The sequence below is a fragment of the Stenella coeruleoalba genome (assembly GCF_951394435.1).
Source record: "Stenella coeruleoalba genome assembly, chromosome: 2".
NCBI classification, from domain to species: domain Eukaryota; kingdom Metazoa; phylum Chordata; class Mammalia; order Artiodactyla; family Delphinidae; genus Stenella; species Stenella coeruleoalba.
Window position 1 is genome coordinate 176,084,090 of NC_137147.1, and position 16,398 is coordinate 176,100,487.

General features: G+C 38.9%; 2 protein-coding genes across 11 annotated transcripts in view; one reads left to right on the forward strand and one right to left on the reverse strand.

Annotated features, from left to right (window-relative positions):
- The window catches only part of LOC307180909 (uncharacterized protein), a 310,399-nt gene that overhangs the window by 158,037 nt on the left and 135,964 nt on the right, over positions 1 to 16,398 (forward strand). The window lies entirely within an intron of this gene.
- ITGA8 (integrin subunit alpha 8) overlaps positions 1 to 16,398 on the reverse strand; it is a 181,591-nt gene that overhangs the window by 40,617 nt on the left and 124,576 nt on the right. For both annotated transcript variants that reach the window (XM_079911467.1, XM_079911466.1), the window contains 2 exons: positions 8,886 to 8,991; positions 6,515 to 6,673 (listed from right to left, as the gene is read on the reverse strand). In XM_079911467.1, coding sequence (XP_079767593.1) covers positions 6,515 to 6,673; positions 8,886 to 8,991 — 265 coding nt within the window. The remainder of the gene's footprint in view (positions 1 to 6,514; positions 6,674 to 8,885; positions 8,992 to 16,398) is intronic.

Genomic DNA, 16,398 nt, shown 5'->3' on the forward strand with positions numbered 1-16,398 from the left:
GGTGTAGCCTAGTAGTAGTAGCTGTAGTAAAATAATAACCCAAAGAGAAGAAAACTCTTCAGCTTCCTGTGTATTCCTATCAGATGCAGCTTGTGCACAGATAAAGTTATGACACAACCTATTGTGGTGGTCCCTGGTGTACCGTTTCTCACAAATATTTCTAAGTGGTCTCTCGGTAAAACAAAGGACTTTCTTTGAGCTAGAGAATGAACGTATGACACAACAGGGGTTGGCTGATAAAATGTGTTTCTTTCTTTTAGTGACATTGTTTTACAAACAGAGGAATGCCACGCTAAACACCATCATCAGAAAGTCTTCCAATGGCTCGCAACACAGTTTTCTCAAATGGCATTCCAGAAATTATTTCCAAGGACAAAACAAAATACAACCCAAAAAACAAGGTAGAAGTTATCCAAGAAATGTAAACAGTTAGTTAAAGGCTATTTTCCAGATGAATTTTCAGAGCCTGTTTCACAATGGATCATGAACCCGTAAGTCAAGTTTTTCCTTAATCTGAAACCCTTAGGGGTGAGGGAGGCTGGCCCCTTAGCGCCCATGTTAGGCGGACTTCCAGTTCAGGGTAATGTTTGCTAAGTGCTGTGCAAGCTGGTGGTAAACACTCATGTATCTTCTTTAGAACAAATATGAAAATTGCTTCTTCCTGCAATAAGGAAACGATTGTTAGCAATATGGCTCTCTCCCCAGGGCTAGTCTGAATCTGACCCCAACAGGAGTTTTCTATTTTCATAAATCTTCACAAACTCTTACTCTAGGATAGGTTGAAATTTACAGATTAAAGGGATACTGTGTGGCTGGAATGTGCAATGCAGTTGGAAACGCAGCTTTGGAAGAAGAGCTGGGTGACATTAGATTAAGGGCTCTGTGGATCCAAACAAACGCAACACACACTCTGTTTTCAACTTGTTTGTCGTTTGCGTTTGGATTTCGGATATTCCTAGTCCACAAGGGGCGGCACCCTTCTCTCCTGTGACACTTTGCCTGTAATTAAATCGAAACAGACAAGTCCAAGGGGTCGGTCCACCATGTCATTTTCTTTAAGACATAAATGTTCAGGATTTGTTGGGAGAGAAAAAAACCACAGCTGTTTTTTAACCTCCTGAACAGTTCATGCAAAGCATAACTGAAAGAATCAGTTCACTTCTTTGGTGATTTTGAAGCTTAGTTGTTGGACATGTGTTTTTACCTTCTGAAATATACATGAGAACTTGAAGACCATCTTAAAGAGAAGGTAAGGCAAAGAGAAATAGACCTCAGAAAGTATGTCTTTGGTGGCTGAAAATTGGCCATGTGATAAGTAACACTACTACAGGTGGTGTTATAAGTAACAGGTGAATGAAATTCCTCTATCAGAGAGAGCAGGAGAGAAAGGAGAGAGAGAGGAGAGAGGAGAGAGGGAGGGGAGAGAGAGAGGGGGAGGGAAGGGCGGGGGAGAGAGGGAGGGGAGAGAGAGGGGGAGAGAGGGAGGGGAGAGAGGGAGGGGAGAGAGGGAGGGGAGGGGGGAGGGAAGGGGGGAGAGAAGGAGGGGAGAGAGGGAGGAGGAGGGAAGGGTGAGGGAGAGAGAGGGAAAGAGAGACAGAGAGAGAGAGAGTTGGGCTGGGAGCTGCTGACCTACGAAGTACCAAGTGTCCTGCACTCTGAATTAACAAGAAGCAGTAGCACATGGAGGCAGTTATGAAGGAAGAAAATTCTCTTAAGGATAAGACAAAACTGTGCAAGTTTGCCAAGCCACTGTCTGATTTAAAAAAGCAATTTGCAGGGCTGTAATCCCTGATGAACAGTTTCTGTGTTTCTGCTTTCCATGTCTGCACTCTCTGGTTGTAATTTGGACTTCCTGTGGGAGCAATCTTGTTCGAGAGATCAGTTCTCAGTGGTAACTTCCTGCTTTCCGCGGCTCCAAAGACAGTTCTTTCTACCTTGGCTTTCTCTCTTGCTATCAGTTGTCCTAGTCCAGTCCCCGTGAGATCATTTTTACCTCAGGATTCTCCCTTCTTGAACTCAGCCCCAGAACATTCTACTGTGATCTTAACGCAGGTTGGATTTGACCACCTTGTTTGTTTTGCTCTCTGGGCACAGTCTTACGATCCGTAGCTCTGTGTCCCAGCATCTCGTACTTGGCCGTTCCTGACAAAATCTTGCCAATTAAAAAAATTCTTTACTCTCTATGCAAATTTGCTTCCTTAATCGTGTTTACTTTTTCAACTTCATCTTATTGAGAGATTGTAGCCTGTTTGAAGGACTCTCCCAACCCTAGGATAGAGTCCACCAAAATAAGAAAATTGGTAGTTTGAAATCATTATTTTACTGCCTTTAGAATAGTTGAGAAATACTTTACCCAATTCTAAAATTTTATTCCAAGAAGGATCTGGAACGAATTAGATTTAATGGATTGGTTGGAATGCTGCAGACAGTTGAAGGTTTCAGAATATTTCAGATGGTAGGATGTGAGGAAATGGCCGCCTCCAAACCCTCTGTCCCTGCCCTAGACCATGGAGTCTGGAAGTAGAAACTTCACGGCCACCTGCTTCTGCCCCCAGGCTTGTAGAAGACAGAGAAATGAAGTGGAACTATCATGGGAGGAACAGAAAACCAGAGATCACAGCCTTTTCATTGGAGTTGGGAGTGAAAGCCGGGGTGACAGTGACACTCCCAAGTGCCACCCCTCATGCTTGCTTGAGCTGCACTCCGCAAGTGTCTGTGCACCTCAGTCAAGCTTTTCCTGAAGCCCATCATCTCCCCGGGCTTCTTTCTACCCCCACGCTCAGACGTTTGAACAGTGTCAGAAAGCAGGCTGAGTGGGTCCCCACGCAGGCTAACATGAGGCAAGCACTTACAGGTAAAAACCTCATGCCCTTCTGAATGTGTCCTCCCTGCCCGCAACCCTAATTTAGTTGTCGATGCTCTGTACTTGGGTAACAAATGAGTGGGATGTGGGTGAGATCTTGTGCCCACTTTCTCCTAAGACAGTCACAGGTCTTAGGAGAACACGGACATGGTGGTGGCTTTCCAACGTGGTCAGTGTCTCCTCTTCAAACCTTGTGGACATTCGGGTAACTCATGGGATAACCAAACAGTACACTTCCTGTTAGAGCTGAACCCGGTCAGGCCTACTTGCACTTGGAGGCTGAAGTGAGGAGAGTGCATTTGGAAGGCATACTTAATTTATAGGTGGGTTGTATTTCAGAAGGTTTTCAGCCTTGAATGTTTGGCACTCAGAATACCTTCGTCTTTAGAAATGATGTTTTAAATGGTGATTCAGTTCTCGGGCCAGCCCACAAGAAAATCTACTTTATCCACAGTATGGCTTTGATGCATACAACTAAGTATTTGCAATAAAAAATAAAGCCAGGGCAGTTGCTATGTGAGTAATTTTTAAAAATAGGAAAAAAATGGTTGTGTTAAGTACATTACATTAAATGCTGATAGACTTAATTAGAGTGAAGCCTTGTGGAGATTCTGCGGAGGATATCTGGGGAATTTCAAAGGTTTTAGAGTTGGGGGCATTGGTTCCTTAAAGTGGGTGGCCTAGAAAATGTTTCAGAGGAAATCCGATGGTTTCCAATTCATAAGCCAATCTCCTGAGAACTTGTGAGAGTTGGAAAGAGTCAGTGAAGGAGAGAGCTATTTTCTGTGGTAAGTGGATAAAAGTGAAAATATACATGGGAGAAGCGGACTAAAAAATTGTTTGTGAACACAAGAGGAAGGGATTTTTTGTGAAAGGAAATCAACTGAATGGCTGAAGAGGAAAACATGGTGGGGAACTCTGGAAATCCTCTGGAAGAAATTTCAGGAAGTTGAGGTGGTGGTTCCTCCTCTGATAGGTCCATGGTTGGGACATTTTGGTGGCTGATCCAGTGGAGACTGGAGCATCCTCAGAAAAGACTGGTAGATGCAGAGGTTTTAGAGACACTCACCACCTATCCCTCTACTCATAAAGAAATTGTAGAACCACATAGTAAGGAATTGTACATTCGTCCACCCATAGGTAAGATTTAATACTGTGGTTTGATTCTGCCTATGTGAATGTATTTCTGTGGTTTGATCCTGCCTATACGAATATATGTCTGTGGTTTGACCCTGCCTATGCGAATATATTTCTGTGGTTTGACCCTACCTCTGCGAATATATTTCTGTGGTTTGACCCTGCCTATGCGAATATATTTCTGTGGTTTGATCCTGCCTGTGCAAATATATCTCTGTGGTTTGATTCTGCCTATGCGAATACATTTCTGTCTCCTTTTTCCTTATACCATATCCACCCCCTCTCTGCTCCCCAGTTAAAGAACTAAGTTTCTATAAAAATTAGATAGTTTAAAATAAAACTATCTATACTCCAATTAAAAAAAAAACCCTGGCAATTAGCTTTGATGCAAGAATCTGAAATCGATATGAGATTTAAAAGTTTACCTGGCCTATTCTTTTGACAACAACAAGATATAATAAATAATTTGCTAATTTCCAATTCATATTTAAGACAAAGAATAGACTGTTTAGCTTTGCATTATCCAGAAAGAAAGAAATTGCCAAGTAAATTAATAGTGACTTCACCAAGAAACTATTTAATATCTTAAGAGGAAAGTAATTTCCAAGTACTCTCAACTGTTTATAGCTACTCATATAAAAATTGATTATCAAGTTTTAAAATCTATTTATTGATAAAAGCTCATTTAGACTCTTTGGGTCATACTTGTTAAATACAGGTAAAAGTACTTTGAGAACCTGAAAGTAGTAATCTTTCAAGTTTTCCATGAATTCAGAATTTTAAGAATTCACAACTTGTTATACTTAGTTATTTTAGCATGCTCTTACTTTCTATTGTAATCAAATCTTATATTCAGTTTCTACAGATGGAGTTTTATAAAATAAGCATAACTGAGTTGCATTTTAAAAAGTACTAGCCTCAGAAAGATTTTTAATCAAAGTCTATACTTTAAGAAATAACTGGCTAGCAGGGAATGCAGGTAATGGGGACATACTCCCACCCAGTTTGCACGAATCTGCCAATGTTTAAGGCTAGTTATCTATTGCTACCATTACAGCCAGTGTAAACGTTTGTTAAATTGCAACAAAGAAAAAAATAACTCACCACCAACACGCTGCACCAAGTTACATAATATATACAAATATATAGAAATAGTGTCAGATACACACTAAGCATTAAACTCAAAGAGAGTTAGAAACCTTCTGCATAATCATGTGCTCCAAGAATCTCAGGACTGAAATAGGGTCTCAGGTAACTGCAGAACAAGAGATGTGAACGTTTTCATTACTTAGATGTTATCTATTAACATTTAAAGATACTATTTTCTAATAAGCTACTGTCCTTGAAGATGTTAAAATTATCTCAGTGAAGAACAAAGAGAGAGGAAATGGGGTGGGGCGGGGGAAGGATGCCAAGGAGGAAGTATTTTAAATAATTTTGTGGAATACAAGTGGCCTTATTTATTAGTTCCCCATGAAGAATGAGGCTTGTTGCCCCACAAATCCGTGAATACTGGACCTCCTTTCAATCTTCCTCTCTTTGAATAAAAGGCATGTTGGGTTGAAGAAGAAATCCTTTCATAATGTCAGTGCCCCAGTGCCACTGGTTGAGAACAGAGGCGGACCTGCGTTCCGGATGATTGAATTAGTATTTCCCAAAGCCCGCCCTCTGCTCATCGTGTCCCTGCCAGTACTAGAGAGTGTTAATGAAGTTCTCTTTTGAGGACATCTCATTAACAAGGGATTTTTTTTTTTTCCATTCAAATGTGACATTTTCAAGGGCTTACACTCATTAATTTCTTTCCTTCCCAGAAGGAACCCAAAGCCAGATTTGGGTTTTAATCTGGACAGAATCAGCTCTGTGGATGCTTGAGGTCCTGGGTAGTGCAAGTGTGACTCACAGACCAGCAGATGGTGATGGGGTTGGGGGTCTGCAGAGAGGCAGAACCTCAGACCCCCTCCAGACCCTGTGTCTTACAGAGACCTCCAGGTGATTCGGATGTGCTTAGAGTTTGAGAAGCCCTGACCTAGGTGCCTAGGGGGTTCTCAGGGCATTAAGATGGCCTTTGGCAAATTATCGCATCTCACTACTTGCTATTGGCAACATCTGGAAAAGCCCATTTTGGCAAAGACCCTTATGTTTTTTGGCAATATACCAAAAAAGACTTTATAAATAGCATTTTGTACAAATTCTCCAAAACATGACATGGGGTCTATTTCTGATTTGGCTTTAGTCATGCTGCTAGTCAAACCATATGTAAGAGGTAATATCGAAAGAGGCTAAATGAATGACAGATTACCATGAGCAATAAAACCAGGAGAAACTGAAGTTTTCTGGGAGTGATATTTTAAGTTAGATCTGGTATTTTACCTATAACAGTAAAAGCAAAGATCTGATCAGTTATCACTGAAGTAACATAATTACTTTGCTTTTTATTTTTAGTAAGCCACTGTTTGTATTTTCTCCTTACCATGAAAAATAGAGCCAAGCTGCTGGTTAGACAAGGCTTCTTACCTTTATATCCTGTGGGTTGATATCAGGATTTGTTTGACATCGCAGAGGTCCCAGAGTTTGAATATGAAAAATGTAGAGGAGAAATTCGTCCCGGGCAGAGAAGGGCCAGCCCACCTCCAGGAGGGTATCACTGATGGTGCTTGGTCCAATATTGTGCAGCTACAAGCAAGGAGCACATCATGGAATGGTTAGCACAAGGCAGCAAGATGAAATCAAACTCCATAGACTCTGGACCTCTTCTAAAGAAGCCTTTATTTTGGCTTTAAGTCAAAGCCAAAATATGGACTTTGACCATGAAAACAGGAAGACAGAGTCTCTATAAGCAAGAGGAGTTCTGAAAGCAAAAGATGAGCTGATGCTGAGAGAAGACGATTCAATCTGTGAAGCTCTAAGGGTAGAGTTCCTTTGCAAAGACCAGATTCACCATGTCTGATAATTGTGCAGTTTACCTTACATTTGCATTAATCTAATCACAGTGCTGGGAATGCCATTTTAATTATCTGCTTTCTAAACTTGGTTATTCTTTCTTTACATCGAAATCGGCCCCTTTCCTGACTACTGATTTGTCAATTGCAACCATATGCGATGCACTTTCTCTCACCCTCTGGAAAAATGGCTATCCATCAAATACCAGAGATGGTCCGGGCTCACCACAGTTCACTTCAAGTGTGCATTTCAAAGCTGAGCCCCTTCTGTTTTAATCAACAAATCTCAAGGAAAGAAAGGCCACAGTGCATAAGGAGATGAACATTTCGAACACAAGAATCCTATACTTGCAGGACACAAAACATTAAGTGGATTTAAATTTACTGTGGTTTTCAAAAATTCACTTCGAAGTTAGCTGGGACCTTTTGTCTTTTTTTTTTCACAGTTCTGACAGCTGTAATGATCCAGAAAACAATTTATTATTGGTTTTGCTTATTAGGTGGCGTGTTTAATTCACATTATCAAAGCAACATGGCATCCTGTGATAAAAGTATATTTTGAGACAAGAGATTAGCCTGTAAGAAATGTTCAACGATTACTTTTGGCACTACTGGTTATTACCCTAAAATTTTATGATCCATTTTGCTCAGATTAGAAACAGGGCTGCCCTGAGAATGATTGAGTTTGAATGTTTTCAGACTTTAAAATTTCACCATTCTTAAGGAGAAACTAGTGCACACAAGGTTTAATAAATTATTTGACAATAATTTTTCTTCCAGCTAGGTTCTTAATCTGAATGGCCTTGGGGACTGTGTTATCCTTTTGTTATCAAGAGAGCTTAAGCCAAAGCTTTGATCCAGCTTTGGACAGGGCTTCTGATTCTGGACCACAGGTTGGGCAGATGGCAGGCTTTCATGTTGACACTGCACAGGAGCTGATGCTTCTTCCCCATATATGTAAACAGCTCATCAGTTTTGAAATGGCTTTATTGTTATCCTTAGAGAATGCTATTCATGTCCCTTGTAGCTTGAGATGAAAGTCACAGAATTATTGGGTCAGCGGCATGCATGACACAAGAAAGGGATAGGGAGCATTGACCAAGAAGGAACCTCAAACAGAAAATGGCTTGTAACATCATTTTCACCAGATTTCCATTCCTGGCCCCTTGAAGATGAACAGGAAAAACTGTTCTCCACTGATAGCATTTACTTTATTTAAAGAAAAAAAAAGAACAACTATTAAACTAACCCTTTACTATATCTTGGTTTCTAACTATAAAAAAATTTAAATGTTTCATATAATGTGTTCACAAAGCTCTTCCCTATAAACAGTTTAACACTTGAAGTGGGATCAGATCATCAGGGCTTTATCAGGAGCTCGTGGTTTGCTTCTGAAAAATCAGTGGACTATTTTAAATCTCAGAATAAGGTACATGTCTGATTGGGGTTAGTCGAACGAACAGTAAAATTATTCTTACCTATCTACCATCCGCCCACATTATGTATGCATTTTGGGGGGTACAATTGTGAATAATCCATACAGTTTTCTCTGTCTGGTAACTTCTGGTTGGTGACCCTTTCGTTGAAGAGGTGGGTGGGTTTTAAAAATAGCTGAAAATGTAGGAAGAAGTGAAAGTCTAGGGAGCTAGTCATTTTTAGAAGTAGGCTGTCCAAACATTAAAAGAGAGGAAATAAAGAGCATTTAAAAATGAACAGGAGCAAGATAAAATGTTTCTCACTGTATAATGGCTCTCGCCACTAAAAAGCAAGTGACGGTAGAGTGGTTACTTAACAGGACACTCCCAGCACCCACTGCAATATGAGAGCAAATGAGGACAAATCTAGGCAGGATATAAACAGCTCCGACCTCAGATTGGTGTCTTTTATTATTACTAAAGAGCGTAAGGACAAACCCTGAACGCAATTTCAACAGAGACAACGGCTACCTCATAAATATGTTCCACCAATGGTCCAACTCCCTCCTCCTTGCGGGGCTTCTCTTCCGGTTCCCAGTTACGAATGGGCAGAACGATCTGCGGAGGGTGGGATACCCTGAAACATGGAATGTGACGTCAATGGCTGGTGTTGGCACATGTAAAGAACGCTTCAGTTGTGTGGAGTACATTAACAGCGGCGGCAAAGAGTGACTGTCAGTTTATTTGAATAGATATTTCCCGCAAGGAAAAAAGTAGTGAAAGTTTTGTTCAGCAAAATCACTAATAGGTAAGGGTCTGAAACATCTCTTAATTAACTGGTCTCTAGCTCAGATTGACTATTTTATAGCATCTCCTCTCTTGGGCACTAGGGGGCAGAGCAGAGAGCATGCCTGAGCTGAGATGGATAATTTCACATATACATACGTAAATACATACATCTATCTATAGATCCTGTGTTAAGTGTGTGTGTGCGTCCGCGTGCACGCGCGTGTGTGTACAGGATCTATAATCCATGTTTTATGCCATATCAAGAAATGGGACATTTTTGTGGATAAAAATCTAGACTTCTGCGTGGTGTGTTAAATGTCCAGTTGTGACGAAATACCGTTTCTAGTTAAATACTTCAGAGTGGAAAAGTGGCCACTTGTATATTTCTCCTTCTTAGATTTCTCTGGCTTTCCATGAACGCAGGCATACCTCTCACAAGGCCAGGCCCAGAGCCAAAATAAAGCCTGATCAAGTTCTAGAGTTATTTTATAGATAACTGAAAGCGTGAGACAGAGTGAGAGAATGTGAGAGTTACATGGTAGAATCATGTAAGTAGGATATCAACTTGTTACATAGGTATTTTTGCCTGCTACTTACACCTAGAAAGGGAGCACGTGGCCTCATTCCATATTAAAAATTGATTGCAAACTAAATTGTTATTGTTATATAATCTTAAGAAGGATAATTCCCCCCAAACAATGCTTTCTAGCAGTTTTTAGGTGAAAGGTATCTTTAAAAGAATTCTCAGACCTTCAGCTAACTTCAGCAGAAAACATCTCTTGGCAATCCGAAGTCTTAAATGCCCTTTTAAGAGTACCCAGTAATTAGCACAGCCTTTAGCAACTTCAGATGTTATCTTTTGGGTAATGTCTTTCTAAAGCAGAAAGCAAAATGCATTGGGTTAAATTCTGACCCTAGGGCAAATAATTTAATTTCTGTGTGTCTCTATTTCCTCATCTGGAAAATTTTGATAAAACCCTGGGTTGTACACTACAAATGATTGGAAAACATGTCAAATACTTTTGGTCAAAGTCAATTTGGCTTCATTCTCTCCTTGGGGTGGTTGGGAGACGTCCATTTTTTTAAACTGACAACCCACAGAAATGTTTCTAAATTGTAAAGCCCTTTGCATTCATCCTACATGTACCACTAGTAATTAAAAAGTGCAGAGCACGGCCTTCTGGACTGACGCTTTACCGTTTTCTACGTGTAGATCAGTTTGTGATTATGCCACGCTCCCCTTTCTGACTTGATTTGATTAAACCACGTTTGGATCAGTCATAGGGGACGTGGTGAGGAGAAGAGAAGATGGCAGGGTGATTTCATCAGAGGGATGCCCAGAGAGCTTGGGCTTCCATTCCCAAAGGATCTTGACAACCTCACCACCCAAAGCTTTACTTTGCTCTCAGTTTAGCCACAGAGAGTTGGTTCCATGCTCTACATCCGTTGTGAGGCTCTAGGGAAACTTTATTTATTTTGGTATAGAGAAGAAAAAAAATACAGAATAGAAGCTGAGCCCGTTTTCTCTGAAAATGTTTATTCCTATGGTCATCAATCCTGTAGCACTGGTCATAAATTTCCTAGGACCAGAGAGTCCTAAATTTAGACCTTGGCAGGTACTGTGGAGACAATGTGCTCAAACTTCCTCATTTTATACATGAAAATAAAACTGATGACCAAAAATGTAGGGGGTTGGTTGCACGTGAAGACGAGGGCTCAGGTTTACTAAGCACTATTCGCTCTATTTCCAATTTACAGTGCTCTATGGGGGCCATTAGGTTGCGGTGGTTTTAGTAAACACAACTTAAAGAAACTTCCTGGCCCATTTGTGTAGCAAAATAAAATAGAAATCTATAAAGAAATACACAGTCTATCACAGGGCATGGGAAAAATTCAAAAAGTATGGTTCATAAAAATCAGTTATATATCCTCTAAGATCTTTTCAAATCTAGGTAAACCACAGACAAAGAATGGCTCCCTAAATATTCCCAACTATATAAGTGAAATGTTTATTGTCTTCAAAGTTATTAAGAAAGAAGATAGCGAGTGAGGAAGAAAAAAAGAGAATGTGAAGAACTAATTAGCCTAAGAGGTACAGCCAGTGTAGTAACCTAACAACCCGTACTGAATGGTCTTCACATTCTTAGACAGAGCGTTATTCCACGGAGACCCTCGAGACCCTCGAGTTACTCAGTGGTAACACTGGACATGACGAGGGGATTTAAGGGGAAGCAAGGAGTTCGGTTTTTTACAAGTTAAAGTCTATATGTTATCAGGGAGTTCAAATCTAATGATTTGGTTGTGTGGTGTGAGCCCTATTTGCATAATCCCATTTCCAATCCCTATTAGTCCCAAATAGCAAAGACTATCATTTATTGTATAGAACAATAATGTGTAGGTTGGCTATAGCTGCTATAGACAGTATCTATGTAAATCATGGTTATCCATGATTGCAGTCTCTCTTAACACAAACCTACTCAGTCCTGATTATTTTGCCAAGGATACAATTTTATTTTTATTTTGTTAAGAATTTTTTTTATTGAAGTATAGTTGATTTACAATGTTGTGTTAGTTTCTGGTGCACAGCAAAGTGACTCAGTTACACATATATGTGTGTGTGTGTGTATATATATATATACTTTTTCATACTCTTTTCCATTACAGTTTATATTGAATATAGTTCTGTGTGCTATGCAGTAGGACCTTGTTGTTTATCGAGGACACAGTTTTATTACTGTTTGTGAGCTCAATACTATGTGTGCTGCCTCTTGTAGCCAAGTTTACTTCTCTGCAGGTGTGTGCTAAATTAATCCTTTGTACCAACAAATGACGTGTAAATCTGCTTAAAGACAGTGTTGACATTATCTGGCTTTGAAACAAATGGGACAATTTGCAATACTTTATTTTTCCCCATTCGAAGAAATAAATCCATTTGAGTTTATTTTTAAAATTATAAAGACAACAGTAAATTTTAGAAAAGAATTATTAGCTAAAATATGTTGGAATAAACACCGTTGGCCAAGAAGAGAATTAGATTTTCTTGAAGACGGAACATGGAAGGTTTTCAACGCACTAGCTGTTTTCTCTTTGAAGAATTAAACATTGGAACAAATATTTTTGCTGAGTACTTGGAGGAAAGAGCTTTACTTTGCAAAATGGTTAAAAAAAACCCTTTATCTTAGAGAATAAACTGTGGAAAATTGTTGGATATTAATCTAGCAATGAAAATAACTGCACCTACATGAGAAACCCAATTTTAATGACCTGTTTTGATCATTGGTAAAACAAATAGAAAGTTTCCTTCTTTTTTTACTTAGAAACACTGGTGTCATAAGTGATGGCAGAAATATAATTAAAAATATTAATCTTTTAAAATGGATATGTGAGAATAAATACAGTTAAATTAAGCACTTAGATGACTTGGACTAAAATTTATTTTGGAATTAAGAAACAGTTTCAGTTTATTTTTGGTAAGCAAAACAAAGATAAGCTAAGCTTAAAGAAAGAGACAAAATTTCATATACACTAGTTGTAAATTTTAAAAAGATATCAAAATAAGATAGTAAAAATAAGATAGTAAATTTTAAAAAGATATCAAAATAAGATGGTAAAAAAATAATGCTTGTATTTTCTTCTCTGATTTTTTTATATAGTGTTTTTCTCATCAAGAGGGACAGCAGAATTAAATTAGAAATGCACAAAAGTGAAACATCTAGATTAGCTCCAAATATCTCTAAATCAAACAAGTCACTTCCTATGAGTCAGCTCATGAGTTAAAGAAGAAATTACAAAGCAAACTGGGAAACATTTTGAGCTGAGTTATTATAATGAAAACCCAACATTATGCTGCTAAAATAATATTACAGGGAAATTTATAGCACTAAATGCTTATGTAAGAAAAGAGGAAAGTCTCTAATTCTACATAGAGGAACTAGAATAAGAAGAGAAAATCCAACCCAAAATGAACAGAAGGAAAAAAATAATAATGACAAAAGTAGAAACCAATGGAATAGAAAACAAAAACAAAAGTCAAACAAACAAACAAATGAAAAGGAAAAAAAAGAAAGAAAAATCAATGAAACAAAAACTGGTTCTTTGAAAAGGTCACTGAACACTAGCCAGATTGACTAAGGAAAATTAAAGGGAATAGAAGTTACAAGTTGCCAATATCAGGAATGATGAGGGGAAACCACTAGAGGTCCTACAGACGTTGAAAGGAAAATGAGAGAAAATTATGCCAAAACATGTAACAACTTAGATGATCTTGAAAGATGATTCCTTGAAAGACAGACTACCAAACCCCATTCAAGTAGAAATAGATAATATGAATAGCCTTATATCTAAGAATGCAATGGAATTGTTAAAAACCTTCCTACAAAAACAAAAAGCACCCCCCCCCAAAAAAAAAACCCAAAACTGCAGGCTCAGATGACTTCACTGGTGAATTGTACCATATATTTAAGTTAGAAATAATACTAATTCTACACAAACTCTTCCAGAAAATAGAGAAGATGGGTGAATACTTCCATCTAATTTTAAGGAGCTAGCATCCTCCTGACACCAAAATGAGAACAAAATTGTAAGAAAAGAAAACTACAGATCAATATTTCCCATCATGTATGCAAAAGTCACTACCAAAATTTTAGGAAATTGAATCCCACAATATATAAAAAGGCTAATCATCATGACTAAGTGTGCTTCTTGCCCAGAATGCAATTTTGGTTTAAAATTCAGAAACAAAAATTAACCGAGTCGCCACTTCAATGGGCAAAAAGGGGAGATCATTTAATCCTCTTCATAGACACAGTAAACACATTTGACAAAACTGAATGAATACACATTTGTGTCAGAAATTGTTAAGAAAACTAGGAAAAAGGGAACATTCTCAACTTAATAAAGGCATCTATAAAAACGCTGCAGCTAACATCAGACTTAATGGTAAAAGACTGAATGTTTTCTCCTTAAGATCAAGCTGGGGTCTATCAACGAGGCAAGGCTTTACCTTTTACTTTTACCCCTTCTATTCAGTCTCGCACTGGCAGTCGTAGTCTATGCAGTAAGAAAGAAAAAGAAAAAGAAATAAAAGGCAAAACTAGGCAGTAAACAGTTTAACCTTGCCTTCAAAGAGGTCTGGCCTTTGCCCTCAGCTTCTGAGAGGTAACCTCTATGCTCTCAAAATTTTATGCTCGAGAGGAAGGAGTATCTTTGGTTTTTGGGGGTGGGAGTGGCTCACACCAGAAAGACCAACAGAGTGATTCAGGATGGAGTGTTTGGTCACATCATCTCAGTCATCCTGGAGACTGAGATCAATTAAGTGGTCAATCAATCAATCATACCTATGTTATGGAACGCACCCTCCACCCCCGCCAACCCCCCCCCCCCCCCCACCAAACCCACGACTGAACACTGAGGCTTGAGTGAGCTTCCCTGGTAGCAGCATACTGTTACACATCAGTACTAGGAAAGTAATCCATCCCGCCTCTGCAGAAGAGAATAATGGGAGCCCTGTGTCTGGTTCTTCCCCAGACTCCAATTTATGCACTTTTGCCCCTGGCTGATTGTAATCTGTATCTTCTCCCTGTGATAAATTGTACCCATGAGTATAACAGCTTTCAGAGTTTGGTGTGTCCTTCTAAGTGAATTATTGAACCTGTGGGTGGATGGGAACCACCCAAATCTGTAGTTTGTGTCAGAAGTGAGAGTGATCTCTTGCAGGGACTGTTCCCCGTAGCTTTGTAGCTGGTTAAACTTTTGAGCGTACAGATTAGAAAGAAAGAAGTAAAACTGTCTTTATTCGCAGATGACATGATAATTTTGTAGAAAATCATCACACAAAATGCTACTAAATTGGTAAGGGGGTTTACCAAGATCTCAGAATACAGACTGCATTTCAGGACTTGTATATGCATACATGTAGCTCCATGAAACAGTAGGAGGCACAGAAATAGACTCTCACAGGTGAACAACTGATATTTCAACAAAGGTGCCAAGTAATTCAATGGGGAAAGAATAGTCTTTTGAACAAATGGCACAGAAACAAGTGGATATTCACATGCGAAAATGAACCTTGGCCCTTACCTCACACCAGATACAAAAATTACCTTAAAACTAATCATAGACCAAAGTGTAAAACTATGAAACTTGTAGAAGAAAACATAGGAGAAAATCTTGTGACTCCAGATAAAGCAAAGATTTAGACAGGACACAAAGACCACAAACTATAAAATATTTAGAAGTTGGATTTCACCAACATTAAAAACGTTTGCTCTTTGAACATCACTGTTAAGAAAATAACAAGTCAAACCATAAACTGGGAGAGAATATTTTCAGGACACTTATCTGATAAATGATTTTGTATCCAGAGTGTGTAAGGAACTTTTACAACTTGATACTAGGACAGACAGCTCAGTAATAAATGGATAAAAATTTTAAGAGACACTTTACCAAAAAAGGGATACGGATGGCGAATGAGCAGTGAAAAGATGCTCAGTATCACTAGTCATGAGAAAATGCTAATTAAAACCTCAGTGAGATACTTCTCACTGACACACTTACCAAAATGGCTAAAAACAAATAAACAAATCGCAGGCACATGCTGGCAACCACACTGCTCAGCTGGGACTCCCATGCTTTGCTGGTGGGAATGCAAAATGGAAATGGTACAGCCCCTTTGAAAAAGAGCTCAGCAGTTTCTTATAAAGCTAAACATACACTTGCCATATGACTCAGTAACTCCATTTGTGAAAACAAATGTCCCAACAAAGACCTGTGTGTGAATTCCTGTAGCAGACTTATTATTAATAGCCCCAAACGGGAAATAACCCAATGTTCACCAACTTGTGAATGGATGAATTATGCATGGGACGTCCATACACTGGAATACCTCTCAGCAATTAAAAAAACAAAAAAACCCCACAAAACCCAAAATACTACATGTAAGAACATGGCTTTTTTTCAAATGCATTATGCTAAGTGAAAGAAGCCAGATTCTAAAGGTTACATTCTGTATGAGTATATTTATATGATTTTCTGGAAACAGAGCGACAGAAAATAGATCAAGGTTGCCAGAGCGTGGGAGTGAGGGTAGGATTGACTACGAGGCACATGAAGAAACTATGTGGGGTTTTGGAACTGTTTTGTAGTGAATGTTCTTGTGGTGTCATAACTCTTCAAACTGGATACCTAAAAAACAGTCAGTTTTACTTTATATGATTTATCCCTCAATAGACTTGACTTACAAACAAAACCCAAACCC